At 37.4% G+C, this 21,531-nt stretch overlaps 1 protein-coding gene across 11 annotated transcripts in view; it reads left to right on the top strand.

Moving 5' to 3' along the window:
• BMPR1B (bone morphogenetic protein receptor type 1B) overlaps positions 1-21,531 on the top strand; it is a 392,832-nt gene that overhangs the window by 357,082 nt on the left and 14,219 nt on the right. For all 11 annotated transcript variants that reach the window (XR_005030599.2, XR_005030600.2, XM_036914083.2 and 8 more), the window contains 4 exons: positions 6,995-7,091; positions 8,106-8,244; positions 13,477-13,669; positions 14,450-14,747. Coding sequence is in view for 9 of the 11 variants with exons in the window: in XM_036914083.2 (XP_036769978.1) it covers positions 6,995-7,091; positions 8,106-8,244; positions 13,477-13,669; positions 14,450-14,747 (727 nt within the window). In the remaining 2 variants the exon portion in view is untranslated. The remainder of the gene's footprint in view (positions 1-6,994; positions 7,092-8,105; positions 8,245-13,476; positions 13,670-14,449; positions 14,748-21,531) is intronic.

Genomic DNA, 21,531 nt, shown 5'->3' on the forward strand with positions numbered 1-21,531 from the left:
AACATGTTAGATATTAGGGGTGCAGAAATGGATGAACAGAATTCTTACTCTCAAGACATGCACACTAGGATGTAAGACAGAAATATGTAAATAATTATGTTTGGTCAGGAATATCTCAGTAGTAGAGTTAAGTTATAAAGTTTATTAAGCACGTAAACAAATGAGTGGCTCACTCTGTCTGAGGTGAGAGGATGTCAAACAGCTTCATAAAAGTGGTGCCTGAATTAGACTTTAAAGATGAATAAGAATTTGCTGAGTTCCTAAGGCAGGAATAAAAATCAGAAAGTTAAAATGGCTAACATAAGCCAAGCATTATGCTAGGCATTACATTAAATAGCTCATTTGAGCCTCACCAGTACCTTTGGATTATTGTTCCCCATTTGAAGAGGAGGACATTATAGCACAGAGAGGTCAATGAACTTTCCTAAGGTTGCACAGCCCGTGAGTAGCAGTGGCTCTAAAAGAGGTAAATGCAGAGGCTTGATTTGTAATATTTGAGAAGGCTTTGCAAAACACAGGCATATGACATGGCATGGATGATTGGAGAAATCTTATAATTGTCTGAAGCCTCACTAATCAAAGTGGGTCTATGATTGGTGGTGTCAGTATCACTTTAAGGTTAGTAGAAGTGTGGAATCTTGTCCCCCTGCCCCCAGACAATTAAACATACATTTTAACAAGATTCCTTGAATGATTTATTTGCACTTTAAAGTCTGGGCAATACTTTTGGTAGAAAAAGGCAGGACCTTATGAGGATATAGTTAGTGCCACTTAGGTCTCGCCATGTCAGTTTGAGGATGCGTTGTTCAAAGAGAAGACCACTCTCATTGTCAAAATTGTTGAGTTCTATTTTTTCACTTTCAGTACTTATTTTGTAGTTATTTCCTTCTGAACCAGTTGTGGAAAAAAAATAGGTGGCCTACAGACAACATTTTGAATGGCGCTGGTAGAAGGGCTTCTGTGTTGTGAGTGGGGATTGGGAGGAGGATGAAGAGTGGCTGGAAATGAAAGTAAAAGCACTAGTTTTTGAAATCTCTTCCCTCAAAAAGATTTCTCACCTGCAAGTGGAAATGATGTGTCCTTAAGTAGCATTGGGTTTAGGAAAATTCTGATGCTTACTTTTTATGTGCTGAAAGGGCTGCAATTCATAAATTGTCCTCTAGATGGTGCCAGATTCCAGTTAGGATTGGCAAGTGCGGAAGTATTCTCCAAGGAGAGAACGTAGGGACTTTTAAAATAAAAACAATTTCGAAAAAGTCTCTAGAGAACTGAGTGAGAAGGCTTTGAAAAGAAGGGTAGCAGCGTTGAGAAGACAAGTCCTTGGTTCAGGGCAGTATAGGAAGGATGAAGGAGTGGCTGGTGCATTATACTGGTGCAATATATAGAGTTACTCTAAGTCTTTATGTCAAATAATATAAAGCAGAGACTATGTTTTCATAAGGGTAGGGAGCTAAAAAAAACCAGCTCACCATATATTATTTTGTTCTTGTTTCTTAATTGATTTTCCAAAAAAGTGAAATGATTAACCTTATTATAAAACATCTGTAGCTAATAAGTGCTAAATAATAAGAGGTTTGGGTGAGGTTCCATTACTAGAGATCAGAGCTAAGTGTAGGGCTAAATGAATTGTTTTTATTAATAACAAACAAGAAAACTTTTTCAACCGATTCAGGGTTTTCTGACACGTTTTTTCATACATACAGGCATTTAGCAGGAAATTTGAGATACACAATCACATTCTATATATATATATATATATATTTATGTCCTTGAAATTTTGTTGTCTTCTGTTTCAAGAAAGAAGATGAAGGGCAGCCAGAATACAGCTTAAATTCTCTCATGAACATTACCTTCCCTTTTGCTTTGTTTATTCCACAGCAGGAGCAATGCAGAATACCCTAGAATAACAGTCTTTCTCCTGAAGGAGGAAAATATGAGAAGTAATTAGATCAAATGCAGCACCTTCCTCATAAATGATAAAATATGATATGGGAAGCCAGAAACACTGCATCTGGCGCTGAGAGTAAGCTGTCTCCTGATGACTTGTAGGGAGACACAATGGTGCCCTGGTGTCTGGCTCTCTGCCTGCAGAATTAGGGATGCAGGGACACGGGGATGGTGGGCAAATGAAACATGCCCAGACTCTCAGCATCTTGGTTTGACTAAGAGATTATGAACAAAACATTCTCTTGAAATACAGAGTATTTCATAGGATTTTTTTCCTTCCCCCCGATTTTTTATTATAGTCACTTATTTTTGCTTTTTTTTAAATGAGTGCTTAAAGAAGTGAAATACTGGTGTTGAAATGAACAGAAGCCCTTGCTTTATTAAATGGAATCCTGTAATTCATATTTTACAGAATCTAATAAAGTTTGTATAATTTTTAGAAATAGGTATAAGTTAATGTGTTTATATATGAGGATTACACATATATACTACATGTATACTTAGCAGAAAATGTATCAGAAATAGCATCCTGTTTTGAAATATGTAATTTCAGTGTAGTGTTAAGTCATATTATAACACAGCATTTCTAAAATTAAAATTTATCTTTATTTCCTTAAATAAAAATATATTCTAAGCAATTTGTATTTGGTACAGATGAAAGGAGTTTTGAAATAATTAGTTTTTTTCTTTCTTACTGGATGCAATAATGTGGATATAAAATTGTATCAACCTCCTTTGTTACCGGGAAATATAATCCTAATTTTTTTTATAGGAAGTAACTAGAATATTATGGCTTTGTTCTTATATTAATTCTATTTCTAGATGTTAATATGAGAAGAAATCCCAAGATATGATTAAAGTAAATTACTTGTATAATATTATTTAGTGACTAAAATCTTCTGACAAGAGTATGCTTTTCAGGCACTTTGTGCTCTGTTAATTAAAAGATCTCTCCAATTTATCTGTGGCTGTAATATCAAGCACACATATAAAGATGTTTTTGGCCAATCTTATTTCTAAGATTCTTTCTAGCTGTGTTTTTTGTTCTTCTATTTCTTGTTGCAATTATGAAACATCTTGTAGCCATAGAAAAACAGTCCTGGCATTTTAAGCAGCCACAGACTACTTCGTCAGCATGGAGACCAGTAGTGACAGAATGCTATCTTGTTAGGAAGCTACTTGTGATTCTTACTTGCGTCTCAGAGAGAACCAGACTTCCCTGGAAAATCCTTGGTTCTACTTTCTTGAGCAGTTTGAGTAACTGCCTTAGCGAGAACATGGGCTCTGCTCTTTTCTTGATAGGTATCTGGAAGTGTCCGCTTTCCAAGACTCTGACAGTGACTCAAATGTTTACATTGCTAAAGTTCTGAGCACAAGTAATGGCAGATTAAAACATGACCACCATGACTAACAGGAACAAAAGGCTTATTGATTAGGATCACCTATTGATGACAGAAGACAAGGAGGCAGTACATGAGGCTGCAGGGCATAGGGATATTGGAGCAAAGTAAAGGAAAGCTGAAAGGTAATGCTAGGCTTTAATAAAGATTCTTGATGGTAAGGGAAAAAATCCATAGATCCATGTCTGGTCTCACTGTGCTTGTAAATCAGAAATCTAATAAGATGAGTGATAAACAGTGTTCTTACAGTTCAGGGCGTATTTTGCATTTGCGTGGAAAAGTAAAAAGCAGTAAGGCTGAGAGTTTTCATAAATTACATCGCTTGAATGACAAACTGTTCTGTACTCATATATACTGATTCTATGTTGTCCTCACGTAATTAGCTCCTCTAGTTTTAATTGCATATCTAGCGTTCTGTTTGGTTTTCTGCAAAATCTGTTATCCTTAAGACTGGAAGCACATTTTCAGCTAAGTTTCCAGTTGCAGTATTTGCATGTATACATGCCATGGTGTCTGTAGGCCAGCATATATATAAAACACTGTGAATTGCACTCTCATTGGCAAAGGTATTGTGCACACATTGGGTTTATTGTAACTTTCTCTGTAACCTAACAGAGGGAGGGATGGAGGGATGGAGTGAAAATTTACTAGGACAATTGTTATGTAAAACCTTAGCCTGCTTATTTTTAAGAATCTACAAATTATTTTCAAGATTCCTAAAGAACACTTTTCAGACAATGCACATGCTAATTATCTATGATTCCTGTTGGTGTTAAAGCCTGAATGGCTTTTTGGACATGTACTGTAGTGGGTCAAGTTCCTGGACTCCTTTTCCTCTACACTGGCAAGAAATTTGTTTTATAAAACTTGGTCATATAAAACTGCTTTTTAAAAAGCATCCTTCATTTAGTCTATTCAGATGTAACTACATCTATTAATATTTTGCAAGTAGTGTAAGTATAGATAATAAATGTTAAGCATGTATTTTAGACCACTGAGTAGATCATAACATTAACCATCACAAGACTTGGACAAGAAATTAGCATAAATATCTATGGATTTTAGTCATCATAAATAGTCCAAACTTTCTGAAATACTTCCAAGTAAAATTTTTTTCAATTTGTATGTTCTTGGTAATTTCCTGATTTTGATAATTTTATCACTGTGTGGTGAGACAATGCCCTGTTCTTAGGAAGTGTGCTCTGAAGTGTTTATGGTTAGAGACATTATGTCTAGAGCTGCAAATGATCCACAAATTATACATAGACACAAATAAATATAAATACAAACATATACACATACTTATATGTATACATAGAGAGACAGACACACTCAAGCAAATATTGAGAGAACAAGAGAATTATAAAGCAAATATGGTAAAATGGGAAATCTCTGCGGAATTCTCTGTCCTTACAGGTTTTCTGTAAGATTGAAATTACTTCAAAATAAATAAAGTGTATGTTCACATTAATGAAATGGAAACTGTTGCAATCTTTTTTTAAAGGATATTTTGACAATATGTATGAAAAGCCGTAAAATATATATACCTTGAACTAATAATTCTGCTTGTAAAAATCTGGAGTAAGGAAGTAATCTTTGACATGTATAATGATGTGCACATGGAAGTGTTCATCACAGAACTTTATGCATTACAGCAAAAATATGTTTTAGCATTCTTGTAAATATACATCATCAGAAGATGGGCTTTTTAATTAGGATGTGTCTGTATATATACTATGTCATTTTTAGATTTCATGTTGCAGGAAAAACTTTTATTGTTATGGAAAATATTCACGATATTGTGAATGAAAACAACCTAGTTATAAGCAATTATACTGATGTTTTTCCTAATTTTTATTGTGGGAAATTACACATAACATAAAATTTACCATCTTAACCACTTTTAGGTGTACAGTTCAGTGGCATTAAATATGTTCATAATATTGTGATGCTATCATCACCACTATCCATCTCCAAAGCTTCTTTTCATCTTGTAAAATGGAACCTTTATACCCATTAAACATTAACTTCCCCACCCCCCATGCCCCTCAGCCCCTGGGGACCACCATTCTACTTTGTCTTTATGAATTTGAAATACTCTAAGTATCTCATGTAAATGAGATCATACAGCATTTGCCTTTCTGTGATTAGCTTATTTCATTTAGTATAATGTCCTCAAGATTTATCCACGTTGTAGCATGTGTCAGAATTTCCTCCCTCTTTAAGGCTGGATAATATTCCATGTGTGCATATACCACATTTGCTTATCTATGCATCTGTCAGTGGACATCTGGGTTGCTTCCATGTTTTAGCTGTTGTGGCCTGTGCTGCTATGGATGTGGTTGTATATAATGGCCTTCTGTGAAATTGTTTGCTCATGAACTTTTTTTGTTTATTGGAATGGTACTGCAAAGGTATCATAAAATGTGAATAGTAATTTTCATAAGTAGTAAGGCAGTGGCAATTTTATTTATTTTAGTTGGTTGGTGTGTTTCAATTTTTCTTCACGGAACATATACTTTTAATGAAGAAAAGAAATTATGTTGCATGGCATAAGTCCCCAGCCAGAATGTGTAGGTTGCCATATGTATTATGGCACAGTTGGAAAACCTCTTTCCATCGTAACCAAAGTCATAAATTACAGCAATACCTTTTAAAATTAAACACCAGTAGTCACTCTCTCAAGGGTATGTGGTGCTCTAAATAAGAATGGTGCCAGTTCTATTACTATACCAGTGCTTCTGGTTTTAGGTCAGTTTTCTCATAATATGTTCCAGATACTACCTGCACGTAAGTCACCTGGGATGATTGTTGGAAAAGAAAGCACTTTGATTAAAAACCTCTGGGGTTGAAGTGAATAAATGTGCATTTGTATAAAGCATTCTCAGTCATTCTTATTTATTCTTTCTTATTATAGGAAGTTTGAGAAATCATACTGTAAGTAAATCTGATTCATCCAGAACTGGAATCCAAGCAATATGAATAATATTTAATAATTTGTTCTATAAATGGATCACACAATAATTCTCTGAGAAGGACATACCCATTCTTTTAAAATATGATGCCATTTATGAAAAATTTAGCTATGTATTTTTGAAGGGCATCTTTGTTTAAAGTGATGCACATCCATATATTCTATATTTGGCAGCATTTGAGGAATTCAGTTCCTTTGTATCCATCTTAAGATGACTTTGTGTTTTATGTACAATGAATAGGGATTAGTTCTTTATCCAAATTCATGGTACAGAGTGCTCCACAAACCACATTAGAAAAGCCTATAAATGCATCAGCTGGATCTGAAATAAAGATGAACTACCTACTTATATACATTAGGGGCATTGATCCATTTACATTTGTTCATATTCTGTACTTTTATTTTGTGTCAAGCCTGTTCCTTCAAAGAGGAAAGAAATGCATGCTTTTGAGACTGCGGCCTAAATGAATGATGACTCATGATAGCTGAACTTATTTAATTTTGAGTATATATATATATATATATATATATATTTCCTTATCAATTAGTATATTAAAAGGACCCCTCACATCTTGCATGTGGAGGTCAGCAACCATTTTTGGGAAAGAGGTGCTTCCAAACTTTTAAGTGAAAATATTCTCTGTATTATGGTTCTCTTTCTTTTCAATTTCAGATTTTGTTGATGGACCTATACATCACAAGGCCTTACTAATATCTGTGACTGTCTGTAGTTTGCTCTTGGTCCTTATCATTGTATTCTGTTACTTCAGGTAAGTTTCCCACATGTGGACATAGAGTTTTGAGTTTATAACTTTATCCTCATACTACTGTCCTACCTGTTGACATCTCTTTGACCTGTTTGAATCTTAGATTTTCTTGATACTATCAGTTACTATTGATAAATATTTATCCTAAAGAAGCTATTAATAGATAGCTATCTCAATTCAGCTCCAGACATCAAACCACCCAGATCAACTTCATCCCTAGGGAAACCGGGGTGGTTTGGGAATTCAGAAACTAGCTGCTACTGAAGTTTGGTTCTATGCAGAGAAATAGCCAGGTTGAACTACTTATTTCCTCAGCTGACAATTTCCAATCAGTATTGAAAGATTTTAAAGATAATTTATCAATTATTAAAGTTCAGTTATTAAAGTTAAGTGACAGTTACAAAATATTTTCAATTGTTATTTTCTGGTTTGTGAAATATCAAGGACCTTTGAATTCTTAAAATTTGCCTTTTTGTAATGCTCATTTGTGATGCTGTTCTGTAAATGAGAGTTGATTCAAATGAACTCATTTCTAATTGGAGACATAATTAGTGACAGAAAGTTTTTAAAGTTTAAATTTATTTCATTTGCATATATTACTGCTCTACACATTACCTTAGATGACAGGATTAGCTGTTACATCTTTTGTCAACTCAAGACTGGCATCTTTAATTAATTAGGGACTTTAAAAGGAATGATTTTAGGGAGTGAATGAATACTGGAGCTGTGTAGAAACATTAATGGGATTCTTGTTTGGAAATAGGCAATTGAACGGAACAGATTTAAAAAAATTATGGACAGTTAAGACTGAGTAAAATCATGTAGTTTACTTAAAAAAACAGGTTAGTGAAATCATTAGGATTTGTGTTTTGGAAATCATAACTAAGGGTAATACTAAGCATTTTTCTTCTATTTAATGTGCTAAAATAAAATCTGTGATTACTGTTTTATCTGTAGTGTTTTACTTGTAAAATTGCATTTCAGGGTTTATAATTATCTTCCCCTGTGCATCTTTAGGTATAAAAGACAAGAAACTAGACCACGGTACAGCATTGGGTTAGAACAGGACGAAACTTACATTCCTCCTGGGGAATCCCTGAGAGACTTAATCGAGCAGTCTCAGAGCTCAGGAAGTGGATCAGGACTCCCTCTGCTGGTATGAGAACAGATCTTGAATTTACAGGAAATGTCTTCTGAGAAGAAATGTCAATAGCTACAGGCTTTCATTTTACTGAAACATATATGGTAGTGGACAAAGAGAAAGCTCTGTGCAATTAGACATCAGATCTCTAACGCAGGGCTTCCTGATAACATTTTGACATATTGGGGGTAAGGTGACTGTTTTTTAATGAAAGTGTATAGTTACAATCCAGACCCTTAGACATTCTTCTGATAAAGAGCAGATTAGAAAACATTAAACATGGGACTGTCTTCCCTCTGTTTTCAGTAAGGATAGCATTTCTTCACTTTGGCCAGGCTTTTGAAGCAAAAGTATTACAACCAACGGGGATCTGAGTACTTCTGCAGGGGAAGAAGGCTACATTTCAGCTGGAGGGTTTACATTTCAGGAGGAAGTCCTGGTTTTTCCATTCAGGAGAGGTTTAATTTTCTGATGGCCAACACTGCCAGTCCTGAAGAGAATATACCAAATCCAAGGCACTTGCTTTAATGAAAAAAGCATTTGGTTCCTTTATGGACCTGCAAAAACACTACTGGGATTCAGGATGGAGATGACAATTTTCAGGATAAATTTTTCCTTAATAAAATCTTAAGATTGATTTTCCTCATATTTATTGTCTGGTTTTGACTTTAGATATCTTGTTTCCTTGATTCCTTCTACTTAGTATGAAAAGTAACATTAAAAAAAAATCTCAAGCCAAAAATTTATATCTTTTTTTTGACATACAAAAAGCTATATATATTTAATATGTACAACTTGATGAGTTTGGAGATAAGTATACATCCATCAAAGACTCACCACAACCTATGCCGTGAGCATATCCATCACTTCATAAGTTTCCTCCTGCCCTCTTTATTTTTTATGATAATACTTAACATAAGATCTACTGTCTTAGCCGATTTTTAAGAATACAATACACATTGTTAGCTGTACGCACTGTGCTATACGGTAGGTCTCTGGAACTTACTAATTTTGCATAACTGAAACTCTGTTCTTTCTGACTAATACCTCCTCTGGAGAAAGAGACCAGACAGAAAACAACTTGTGAAGCAGTCATTAGTTATCAAACTGATGTTACTTAGGATGTCATTTTTTTTTTAATGTAGAAGTTCTCATTATCAAATTCTTGATTTTTTTATTCTTAGAATTTAATTATAAGTGGCAAATACAATTCTTGTATTTAAAAATCTGTATTATACTTAAAAAAAAGGAAGTACCAATACTAAAATTCCCATTAGTATTAATGAATCAGATGTTTATGATCTTGGAGTTGCAGCCTATTATTTGTTTGCTATTGTTTTCCTTCTTCTAACCCATCTTTCTCATGATGGCAGTTCTCTCTCTAAAATCTTTGACCTTACTATGTCACTTACTGGATCAAACATTCTAATATCATATAGTGTTTATGGGTCTTCTTTCCTAGCTTGGAAGGCATGGCAAGTAAACTCAGCCCACCTGCCCGGCCTTCCCCGCCCCCACCTCCCCCACCTCCCACCTGCTTCCTGAGCTCTAGCATCAACCTGGAGTACTTGTTTCCCAAACACTTGTTTGTAAAGTCCATGTCTTTGCAAACATAGTATCTTTCTGGAAGGTTCCTCAGACTTAGGACTCAAGGCCTACCCGACAGTTATCTCTGTGACAGCTTATCCCAGGCTGAGCCAGTCTGCTTATCCTGTGTCATAACATATTGCTTGTAGTACCAGTACAGTAGTTTTAATTCATGTTTTAACTCGTGTTAGTGTATCTGCATCTTTAGGTGGATTATCACCTCTTTAAAGGTCAGGACTACATTTTTTTCACTTTGTATCCCTAGTAGAGTACCTGAGTGATTGAAGGGCTGCTCAATAATTTGTTTTAAAAAGGTTTCAACTCCAACTTTTAATATCTGTGAAAATGATATCTGATTTCTATAACCTAGATACCAAAAAATGGCATTTGGCTTACATCATGTAATGGTTAATAACAGCCACATTACTAGGTGTCTTGCCAATGGGTTTCAGCCCTGGGCAAGTTCACTTTCGATTTGGTGAGATGAAAAATGACAATGGAACGTTCTTGAGGTGAAAGAGTTCATAACCAACTTTATTCCCATGGGGGCAGGTCAAGCACTAGAATCCCTTCCCTGTCAGAGCAAGTCTGCATGCAGCAAGCCGGTCTCTGCCTCTGGGCCTCTCTGCCCCCACAGCCATCTCAGTCTCTGTCCTCGGCGCTGCCCCCACTCCAGCCTCTGCCCTCCTGCAGTCCAGCAGCAGCCCAGAGCACTGGGCAGGGGCTCTTTGTATAGAGTCAGTAACAATGTATTGCCCACATGTGTGCAGTGGGCATGCCGGCCTGGGCCAGGTGAGAATCCTGGCCATAGGAACTTTGATTTTCTGTACACTAGGGCTCCAAACCTGGCCAGACACTAAGAATTAAATGTGTGTGTCCCCATACCATATATATATATATGGTGTAGCATATTATTGAATACATGATATGATGATAAACTTATCATTTATACCCCATTATTTGACCTTGTAAAGGAAGAAAAGGTGACATAAATTCTCTACCTGAACATTTAAGGCTCTTAAGGGGAAAGATCGTTTGTGAAAAATGTTCCCAATAAGTATTATTAACTTAAGTACTCAGCCTTACTCAACAGTATATTTGCAGGTTGGTGTGTGTATTGCTAACTCAGGGACGTGTTAGAGAGTATAGAGCATTACTTACAGCTACATGTTTTCTAGTGTTCATACAGATACATGGCATGAGCATTAGAGACTGTCAGATGCCTGATCATGTGCTCAGATGACATGGCTGAAATAGCAATAACTCCTTATAAATTCTTATATATCCAGTTGTACCCATGAGATAATTCTTCTCTTTTGGTAGCACAATTATAGTAATTGTATCTTACAGACATTTTATTTATACAAACTTTCAAAATAGATATCTAAGAATGTAATAGAGAATAAAAATTTAGGTGACATTTAGAAGCATTTGCTAAATAAAACAAAATCAATTACATAGTTCAAAAATTTTCCAAGTCATATTTTCAGGTCCTTAAGTGTTATAATAAATCTCAAAATACAAGTACATGTTAAATTCCTGAATATAATTTGAATACACTTTTTATCTTTGACATATGTAGTTCCTATTTTTTTAAGCATTGCTAATTACATCAGATCTTTCATTAAATTATGAGAAGGTATCATTAGAAAAGAAGGGGAAGAAAAACTGTTGGAAAATATCCTATAGATTTACATAAGCAATGCTTTGTAACATCTGTAAATTAAATTTTTTTTTAATAAATGTGGAGGCTCTCTTCTCAGCTCAATAATATCACAACTTACGGATTTGGCCCTCAACTGCTTAGGGCTCTTGATCCTTCTGTTCCCTCATTTGGGGGAGCAAGTTTGAGCCCTAAAGAAAAGAAGGCTGTTCTACACGTATACTGGGCTCCTCATTTCCTTCAGGCCGAGTGGCTTAATGGCATGTTAGCAATGCTTTTATTTTTTAATCCTTCTTTTAGAAAATATGAAGACTATTTTTTCCCATCATCTTCCAATGATGTTTGGTGCCCTTAACAGCTCTGGCAATGGATAGCACTACCTCATAACTGATAAAATCATCCATCACACAAAAACAGAGCCCATCCTAGTTGGTAGACATCTGTAGTAGGCAGAATAATGGCCCCCAAAACGTCCATGTCCTGATCCCTAGCATCTGTTATTTTACATAGAAAGGGGGGAATTAAGGTTGCTGATCAGTTCACTTTGAGATGAGATTATGCTGGATTACCTGGATGGACTCATTGTAATTACATGGTTCTTAAAATTGTAAAACCAGAAAGAAACATTTCAAGTTTACTTGAGGCAAAGCATATCTCTGCCAAGAGTGCAGTGCAGTTTTCTGATCAGATCTTGTAAGAGTTTTGGGCTAGTTTTCTTTATATATGTCTCCTACTGTGTGAATTGTCACAGATGCTTGGCTCTTTCTGTCAGGGAGTTCCATCTGAAGTGCAAATGGGATGAAGATCAGGTGTAAAGAGATGTTTAACCTCTATGTCACTTATTTCTCATATTTTCTTTCTCTTGGTCTCTACTACATTCTCTGTAATTCTTCAGAGTGCTCCAGATCTAATGCGTTTTAGCTGTCCATTGTACTTTTTTTATTATGATAATTAACTATTACTTTTCAACATATAACTTTTAATAATTTCTGCTTGTTTATTTTTATTCCATCTTCTATTTCTTTATGGATTTCATGTATCTGCCTTTGGCATTCTCTATCTGAAAATCCCAGTATCTGTAATCTGAAGGGGTTAAATCTATTGGGTTGTTTCTCTCGCTTCTCGTTTATAGTGGCTATTTCCTTTTTGTTTTAAGGAATTTACTCTGTGGGATCTTCCCTTTTCTCCCTTCCTTCTCTTCCTGCATTTTCTCCCCTCCCTTCCTCTCCTTGCTGCCTCACCCTTGGAGATTTCCTTAGTTCTGTGTAAGCCCACAGTGCATTGCAGTTTATCCCTTATGTTCTACCCGTGATCGAGTTGTATGGTGACAAGAGTTCCTCCCAAGCATCCAGGATTTCACCACCGCAGAGGAGTGAGAGCTACTCTGCCAATGATTTCCTCAAGAGAGGATTTGTATTGTTTTTTTGCTGGGAGCCATGGTATGCTACTCACCTAGGGCAAATATTGTACCACTCAGTGGCCCCAGCTTAATGCCAAAGACTAAGTTCAATTTCACTGTTTTAAAGGGGTCAAAGTTCAGACTTGGAATTCCCAGTTCTGGTGGTAAACTTCACCTAGATAGTAGCCCGGCTTCTGTATACGCTTAATGCTACTCTTCTCCCTGCCTGTCTCCTTTCTCTCCTGCCGCCCCCCTGCTTGGAGATCTCCTTTATTTCATTGTGTGGCAGTATTCTATTCTGCCAATTACTGTAAACCCATTCAGGTTTTTTTTCTTTATGAAAATGACAATAGGTAGAACAAAATATTTAATAATTTATAAGTAATATTTCAAACATTCATAATCCACAATCTTAAGAATTTATAAGAGGGCAGTGTAAATTAATAAATAAATATAAACAACTTGTCTATATTAGGGAAACATACTGGCTAAGTATATTTTACATGCAGTAATTGTTTCTTCTCTGGAGGAAAAAAAAATCTTTAAATAAATCTGTAGTGCTGTGAATACACTAACAATGTGTTTTGGGATTTAACAGGTCCAAAGGACTATAGCTAAGCAGATTCAGATGGTGAAACAGATTGGAAAAGGTCGCTATGGGGAAGTTTGGATGGGAAAGTGGCGTGGCGAAAAGGTAGCTGTGAAAGTATTCTTCACCACAGAGGAAGCCAGCTGGTTCCGTGAGACAGAAATATATCAGACAGTGTTGATGAGGCATGAAAACATTTTGGGTGAGTGTGTATAGAAATGTTCAGGGTTTCCTAGCTTTCCTCTTTTTCTGTTAACATCTGCATATTAACTCATCTGTCTAGACCTGTTATGAAATATATAGACATTTTCTTCTTGGCATGAGCCCAAGAGCGTCATAAGCTTCTGATGGGAGACCTCCCAGAAGGAATGACTAAGGCACTCTTATGAATGAATGGTAGGCTGGAAATGGAATACTCTCAAATGTCTCTTTTTCTTCTTCAGGGGCAGGAAATGCAAATATAACACCAGAATTTCTTAGGGTTTCCTAGGGATTTGAAGGAGTCCATTTTTGTTTAAACGTTGTGAAAAGTTATAGGAATTTTATCTGCACGGTTTATTTATATCCTGAGTTTATATGGAGAATTGATTTCCTTTTTACCTTCTCAAGTTAGAAATGATCTAGCTGGATCATGCAAGTAAAAGTGTCTAAGCTAATCATGGAGCATATGCCTTGACTCAGGATACTGTTTTTAAAACTCTTATGTGTAACTAGAATACCATGAGCTATTTACTGTTAACTTAAAAATAACTTAAATATCAATTACTGATTAGAAAAGCTCCTGTTTTGAGGTATAAACTCTTCATGTTTTTCTACCTCACTGTTTTGATTGGCTCTGCTTGTCATAGGCAAAATCATAAATTGAATGAAATATGAAACAAAAGGCACCTCTGACAAAGACTGATGTTTGAGAATATAAATTATTCCTGAAAATATTCAGAAAACACTTAGCTCCAAACCTTTTTGTCTGTTTTCCTTTTAGGGTTCATTGCTGCAGATATCAAAGGGACAGGGTCATGGACCCAGCTGTACCTCATCACTGACTATCATGAAAATGGTTCCCTCTATGATTATCTGAAGTCCACCACCCTAGATACTAAATCGATGCTGAAGTTAGCCTATTCTTCGGTCAGTGGCTTGTGCCATTTACATACTGAGATCTTTAGCACTCAAGGCAAACCAGCAATTGCCCATCGAGATCTGAAAAGTAAGAACATCCTGGTGAAGAAAAATGGAACTTGCTGTATAGCTGACCTAGGCTTGGCTGTAAAATTTATTAGGTTAGTATCAAGATGAATAAATACAGTTTTTATGATTCCCTCCTATCATTTTTTATAGATTATACATTTTGCAGTTCAGTGCATCTAGGATATTTAATAGTGGAAGAGTGTTATTAATGTTGGTTTTTGTTTGGAGGGGAAAAATTATTTTATTTGCAACACAAAGTGTCCTATTGTTCTGTGCTCATCAGTACCCTGGCTTTGAGACCCTGTTCATGTTAGAGCTGCAGCTGTCCTGAAGCTGATTTAGAAAAGAGGTAGCTAATGTCTAGGATTATGTGGTCAGAATTGTGCATAACATTTGAAAGCAGGAAAAAGGTTTCAGAAAACATCTTTAGATTATGTATTGATAAAGGCAAAGTGTTTTATAAAAGAAAGATAACTTAGGTGTTCTATGGAAATGTCAGAAAACGAATTAAAAAAAATATCCTGTATTCAGTGCTATAATACTGTCAGCTCATCAATGAACCTAACAAACGCCTAGACACATAAACCAGCACGTTATAAAACAGTGGTTTCTGATCCCTGGGGGCCCCTGTGAGTGACACCAGCAGCTTCTGCAGACCCTAGAGGAAGTAACCCAGTGGTTGGGGCTCTAACTTTCTCCCTAATTAGAGCAGCTCCTTTTATCTGGAGATTATATGATTAGAAGAAATGGTTCCTCTACTCTGAAAGCAAAACAAACAAAAGGAGTTTGCAAACTATTAGCATAGAGGGGTCATCATGTATCTACCTTTCTTAAAACTCAATTTAAGTTTAGCCTTTATTAAACTGTTGGACCATCTTGTGGATTTTCTTTTTTTCCAAAGAATACTCTGTAGACTACGGAGAAATACACACACACACACACACACACAGCCATGGAGAGAAGTAAACGTTGGACCATCTTGTAGATTTTCTTTTTTTCCAAAGAAGACTCTGTAGACTATGGAGAAGTACACACACACACACACACACACACACACACACACACACACAACACACACACACACAGCCATGGAGAGAAGTAAACATTGGACCATCTTGTGGTTTATCTTTTTTTCCAAAGAAGACTCTCTAGACTACAGAGAAGTACACACACACACACACACACACACACACAGCCATGGAGACAAGTAAACGTTGGACCATCTTGTGGGTTTTCTTTTTTTCCAAAGAAGACTCTGTAGACTACGGAGAAGTACACACACACATACACACAGCCTTGGAGAGAAGTAAACGTACACACACACACACACACAGCCATGGAGAGAAGTAAACGTTTGAAAATTAAACAAGAAAGGACACAAGTATAAGACTGTCTTCACCATGTAGAGGATGGCAGATTGAAGTTCTCGATCTTTAAAAAACAAAGCAGGAGGAAATGATTTGAACTATAGATCTAAGTTAGAAATGTGAACCTCCTGCCAGTAAAGATTAGGAAATCCTCTGTCTCTCCTGAATTCTTTATTCTGACCTACTGCTTTTTCAAGTCTTTCCCGTGACACTTTCCAAACCACTAGCCTCTCTCCTTTCCTCCCATTAAGCTTCTTTAAAGTTCCAAAGTGTAACCTGCTCTCACAATCTACTAATCATAATATCCTGTCATTTGTCTTCTGCTCCGTTCTCTCCTGAAGCTCCCTTTTTGAAGGGCACCACTGGTATTTGTGACCAGAAGCCTTTCTTCCTGTCATTCCCCTTTTCCCAGTGCCCAAGGCTGTCTTCCTTCTGTTTTTGTGATGTGCCTTCATTCCAGGTTCACTTTCTCTCTCTCTCCCCCTGTTCTGCTCCCTGTCTACCTCTTAAATGTTTTCCCACTGCTAGATTTTCTGCTGCATCTGCCTTTCCTTCGCAGATCCCAGTTTTGGTCCATCTATTCTAAAATATGAGGTGCCTAACATTTTCTTTATTCCCTAAGTGTCTGGTTTGCTCAATTAAATGAATTCTGTCTCCATGATATTCCCACTTGAACTGGGCCAGTTTGGGTCCTTGCTACCATTTTTCTAGATTCTGGAGGAAAGCATTTTGTAGTTACTTCCTCTTTGTCTTTTCTGTTTCCAACTACTTTTCTACATGGCTCTGCCAAGTCAGTTTTCTTGAAGCATAACTTTGGAGATCATAATAATTTCATATAGTTTCCTATGGCTTTGGGTTAAATGTAGTTTGTATTCTAAACACTTTATACTTTCACAAAACTTCAAGTGCTTTTAACCTACTTATATCTTTACCTGAATACCCAGAATTCCCTCCTCTATTGAAATAACTACTACTTATCTTTACAGTTTCTTCCTTCAGGAAGCCTACTATTGTTCCCTTATGGGGCTGACTTTTAGTCAGTTTTCTTAGCTTTCCATGTGACCCTATGCATACTGTTGTGACATTCTCATACTGTTGTGCAGTAATCCCTGGGCACTTATCTGTTATTCCTGATGGAGACCAAGCTCCATGAAGGTGGATGCCATATTTTTCTCAAGTTTACATCCCTAGTGCCTTTCCTTGGTTCCCATTACTTATGTGTTGCTTCAAAATTTTGTATTTTGGATAAATGAGTGATTCCATGTGGACTACAGGATGGAAAAAAAGAAAAAAACAACCTTTCTTAGATCCAGAGATCCTACACGGTCTGGATTAAATCCACCTTTCTAGTTTTATATCCCCAAATTCTCCAATTCATGTGCTTGCCTTTGCAAAATGGACTTGACTGCCTGATATTCTAATTAGTAGGCAAGATCAGGCATATACTAAAATAGTCACTGGGCATATGGAGAGCAGGATACATGCCAGATTAATTAGTTTAGCTCCCACTTGACATGACATAGTGAGTTACGCATTATACATAATCCAACATCGTCTTGAATCAATAAATGCAATCACAGAGTAATTGAGAACTCATTTTCTTTATAGACCTTAAAACACAAAGAAAATCAGTATAATATTTCTGAAACTTAGTTCTGTTTAATGTAAGGGAAATGTCCTAAATGACCTCTCAAATTTCATGCAAACCCTGACCCTAGGAAGCAGAAGGGAACACTTTAAAGGTTATTTCAGAGGCTTATTTGGTATATATTGACTAGTTCATCAAGAGAAAAACTATGGGGTACTGGCTCAGATGTGCAGCTGTGATGGCTGTCGGATGCACAAAACTTGTATATCTGAAGAGTAGCGCTGGGACCATTTGCCATTCTGGGCCTCAGTTTGATCTTCCATTAAGTGGAGGTTGGGTTTGATAGTTCCAGAGGTCCTTTTCAGTTTTATTTTATGTTCAAAGGAACTTGGCTCTTCTGCACTTTAAATCTTGCTTATACGCTGCTTTGGTTTCTGCTCTTTTCTTGACTTTACTTTTTTTGGGGGGGGTGTGTGTGTGTGCATGTGTGCACACTCAGATGTTCAGAGCATTATATTACAAGTGGGGTCAAAGGTAACCCAGTGTTGAGTTCTCAGACTTCCTATGTGAACTTCCTGTGAGAACTTAATCTTGACCCTGGTCTTTATGTGGTAAGTGTTCTCCCAGGCTTTGCCGTCATCTCTGGGAGATTCCCAGGGAAGCTGAGAGCCACAGAGAGAGTACTATACCATAGAGATTTCCTGCTCATGTAATGTTTTTAGCCTGTCTTGGTTCCCTCACACTCCCTTGTAAATGATGTAGATGCAGATGCATTTCCTGCCCAACAAAGGTTTAGTCCAGGTGATGCTGTGGCAGACCTGACTGCCACCCCACATCTCTCTGGGGAGGAGAAAACAATGGTGCGTGAAATCCCTTGAAGGAACTTACAAAGCTTTCCACTTTTCACCCTGGAGGATCAAGCTACCCCTTTGGTTCAGTGTCAGAATAATATATTTTCTTAGGGAAAAAAATCCTGGCTTAGAGCCTCTCAAGTATTAAATTTTAAATAGAAGTCCTGCAATGAAGCCTGGGCTATAACATAGACCTCCCAATCGATGATTGTCAAATTGTTCAAGTGCAAAGGAGACAGAGTGGCCCAGCCCAGAGAGAGGGTACTAAGTCTCCTCAGGGTCTTTCAGATGTTGTTATTCTTAGCACTGCTTGTGGTTTGTGTACTTAGTGGGGTTTTTTGTTTGCTTGTTTTAATGTCATGGCTAAATGACTCACCAGAGTTACAAAACTCAGCTAGTTAGTGGCAAAGTCAGCATTCCAGCAAAGGTTTCTGCGGCCCTGTCCACCTTCTGTTGAATTTTTAGTTCTAAAGTTCTGTTTTTCAGAAATACTGAGATTTCTTAGGGTTTCATCACAGAAACATTTAATCCTGCAGAAAAGTCTCCTCGTTGGTTAACATCTGACTGGGCAGGATGCAGGGTGGCTAATCAGGTCCCAGCTGTTCTCTTGGTGCTGCAGGAGACACCAGGGTGTGTGCACCATCCTTTCTTCTCAAGGCTCAGGAGAATCTTGCATGCTTTGGGAGGTCATTTTAGTCTTTCTAAGAGGTGAGTCAATATCCCCCAATATGTTTCATGTGTAGTTAAATCCAAACATCAATTGTGAGCCACAAGGAAACCAATGGCCTCTGACACATGGTTTCTGCCCCCTCCCCTTCTTCCATTGTTCTTTGAAGTTCAGCTCCTGTTTTGACAAAAGCATTTTGGATCATCAGAGGTGTACAGTGTTTACTCCCTCTGATTCTCTATTACTGTTTTATTCCCTTCTCCCTCTCTCCGCCTTTCCTCTCTCTGTTTTAGGCATCACTAGTGTCCAGCAGAAGACTACCCGAATTGTGCCCAAAAGCTCAGTGAGGCAGGGCCAGTTCGTTGGAGCTAGCAGCTCACTTCTCAGCTGGCTTCTTATGGGCACAGTGGGCCCTGACCAGGACCCTCATGACACCCTCCCTCCAGTCAATGGTACCGCAAGAATGTGCTGAACCAAGAAGTGGCTTTTTCCTTTACATAACCCCTTTTGTAAGACTTCCTGCTGTGGATTTATGAATTAATTAGGAAGCTTAATTAACACAAAAAATATTTAATAGAAAACAATGTTAAGATAGATACTATATTTTTTAAAATCCCCTTAATTCTCTGCCACCAAAATAAAAATCTTTTGCCTGCCATTCTTCTAGCACAAGATGGCTGAGTACAAGGTGTGCCCTGCTCCACTGAGTCCTGTGGGGCCCTCAGCTCAGCTTCATTCTCCAGCCCACCGAGGATCCTAGCAGGTGGCCCCACTTTTAGTCTTTCTGCGTCAGCAGGAGCCCTATGCTCCCCTCCTCAGCTACTCTGAAACGGCCGCCCACCCATGCTCTCTAGGCGGTGGACCAAGGGGACAAGGAACAGGCAGGAAGGGGTGCGCTGTCTGTAGACAATAAAACCAATTAAAATCACCACCATGTGCCAAAGTTCTAAACGAAGTCAGTGATAAAATACGTCCCCCAGCAGGACACACTGCTTGTACCACCCCCTATTCAGTAACTCCTCCCTGGCACCTTCAGAAAAGGACAAAATCTTGGTTTTGTGTCTTTTCATTTCCTGCTTTGCTCTGTTTTACCTTTCCTCATCTCTTCTTGTCTCTCGTTGTCTCGCAGTATCTAAGTCTTCTTTGTCCCCTCCCCTGCTTGAAGCTGTTGCCTTGACAATTGTCACTTACCTCGTGCCCCCCCTTAGATGACCAAGAAGAGCCACTCAAAGGGCACGTGCGCCAGGGGGCCCCTCGCTCCTCAGTGTGGACCTCTTACTCTACCGTGCTGGCATTTCTTCATCTTGCCACTGTCATTCAAGTGACTTTGGTCAGAAACATGAACTTTGTTTTCATGCCTCTTTAATCCTAGCTGAGGGTACCCTGCATGGTGAGATTCAGATAAGATTACACTTTATCATCCCTAGTCCTTCCTAATGCGGTAGGGACTCAATCATTCGCAATGTATCTGGGGATCCCCAGGACCTAGTTTTCCCCTTTGCTGTATCTGCCTTACCCCTCCCGTATATGTTGTACCTTTTCCACAGGATGTAGTTGTTGATTCTTCTCTTCCCAAAATAGTGTGAAGGTTGAAGCTATCTTTACTGAGATATTTGGTAGGGTATTGCATAAAATTTAGCCACAAAATTCATGCTACCAAAACATTTTTCCTGATTTTTTTTTTCTCCAGGATAAAGACCTTCTTGTCATCACCTAGGTCAAAGGGGAGAGCCCCTCTCCTCCCTAGCTGACTTGGCCCTTTTCCCCTAACCTCCCAAGTTACTATTCATTTTTCACTCAGAAAATTTTAGGTATATTTATTCTATTCTGTCCCAGCCCTCTGTCCATAAATTTCATAAAGAAAAATACCTATTAAAGCATGATTCTAAAACAAAGCAAGCATTTTCCTGGAGAGGAATTCACCTGGAGAGGAAGCGCTTAATTTAGATTGTCCAAATTATATTTTTTCCAATTCTACTTAAGTCTGTATCACACTTTTACTCACATTAACAAGGACAGAACCCATCCTAGATCTGGCAGAAGTATTAATTATATAAGTATAAATTGGTAAAAATACCTCTGTACTTCTCTAAACCCACTTCTTCAATCCTGATACCTTTGTGAAAGTATTTCCAACCATTCTCCATGGGAAGTGAGAAGAAAGATCATGTTTCTTCTACAGTAAATATAACACCAGTGTATTTGATAGAATATTGATAGAATATCTACCAGTTTTCCTTGGTAGAAACTCATCTCTATAATTTTGTTCACTTTATTTTGATTTTCAGAGCCTTATGCCTTTAACCTATCTCTTAATCCTTGAAATGTACATTTGCCTACTTCCTGATGCTGCTCAGTTCTTTTTATTTATAACATATTTAATTGTAATATGCTTTAAACATG

The sequence above is a fragment of the Manis pentadactyla genome, chromosome 5 (genome assembly GCF_030020395.1).
Source record: "Manis pentadactyla isolate mManPen7 chromosome 5, mManPen7.hap1, whole genome shotgun sequence".
Taxonomy (NCBI): Eukaryota; Metazoa; Chordata; class Mammalia; order Pholidota; family Manidae; genus Manis; species Manis pentadactyla.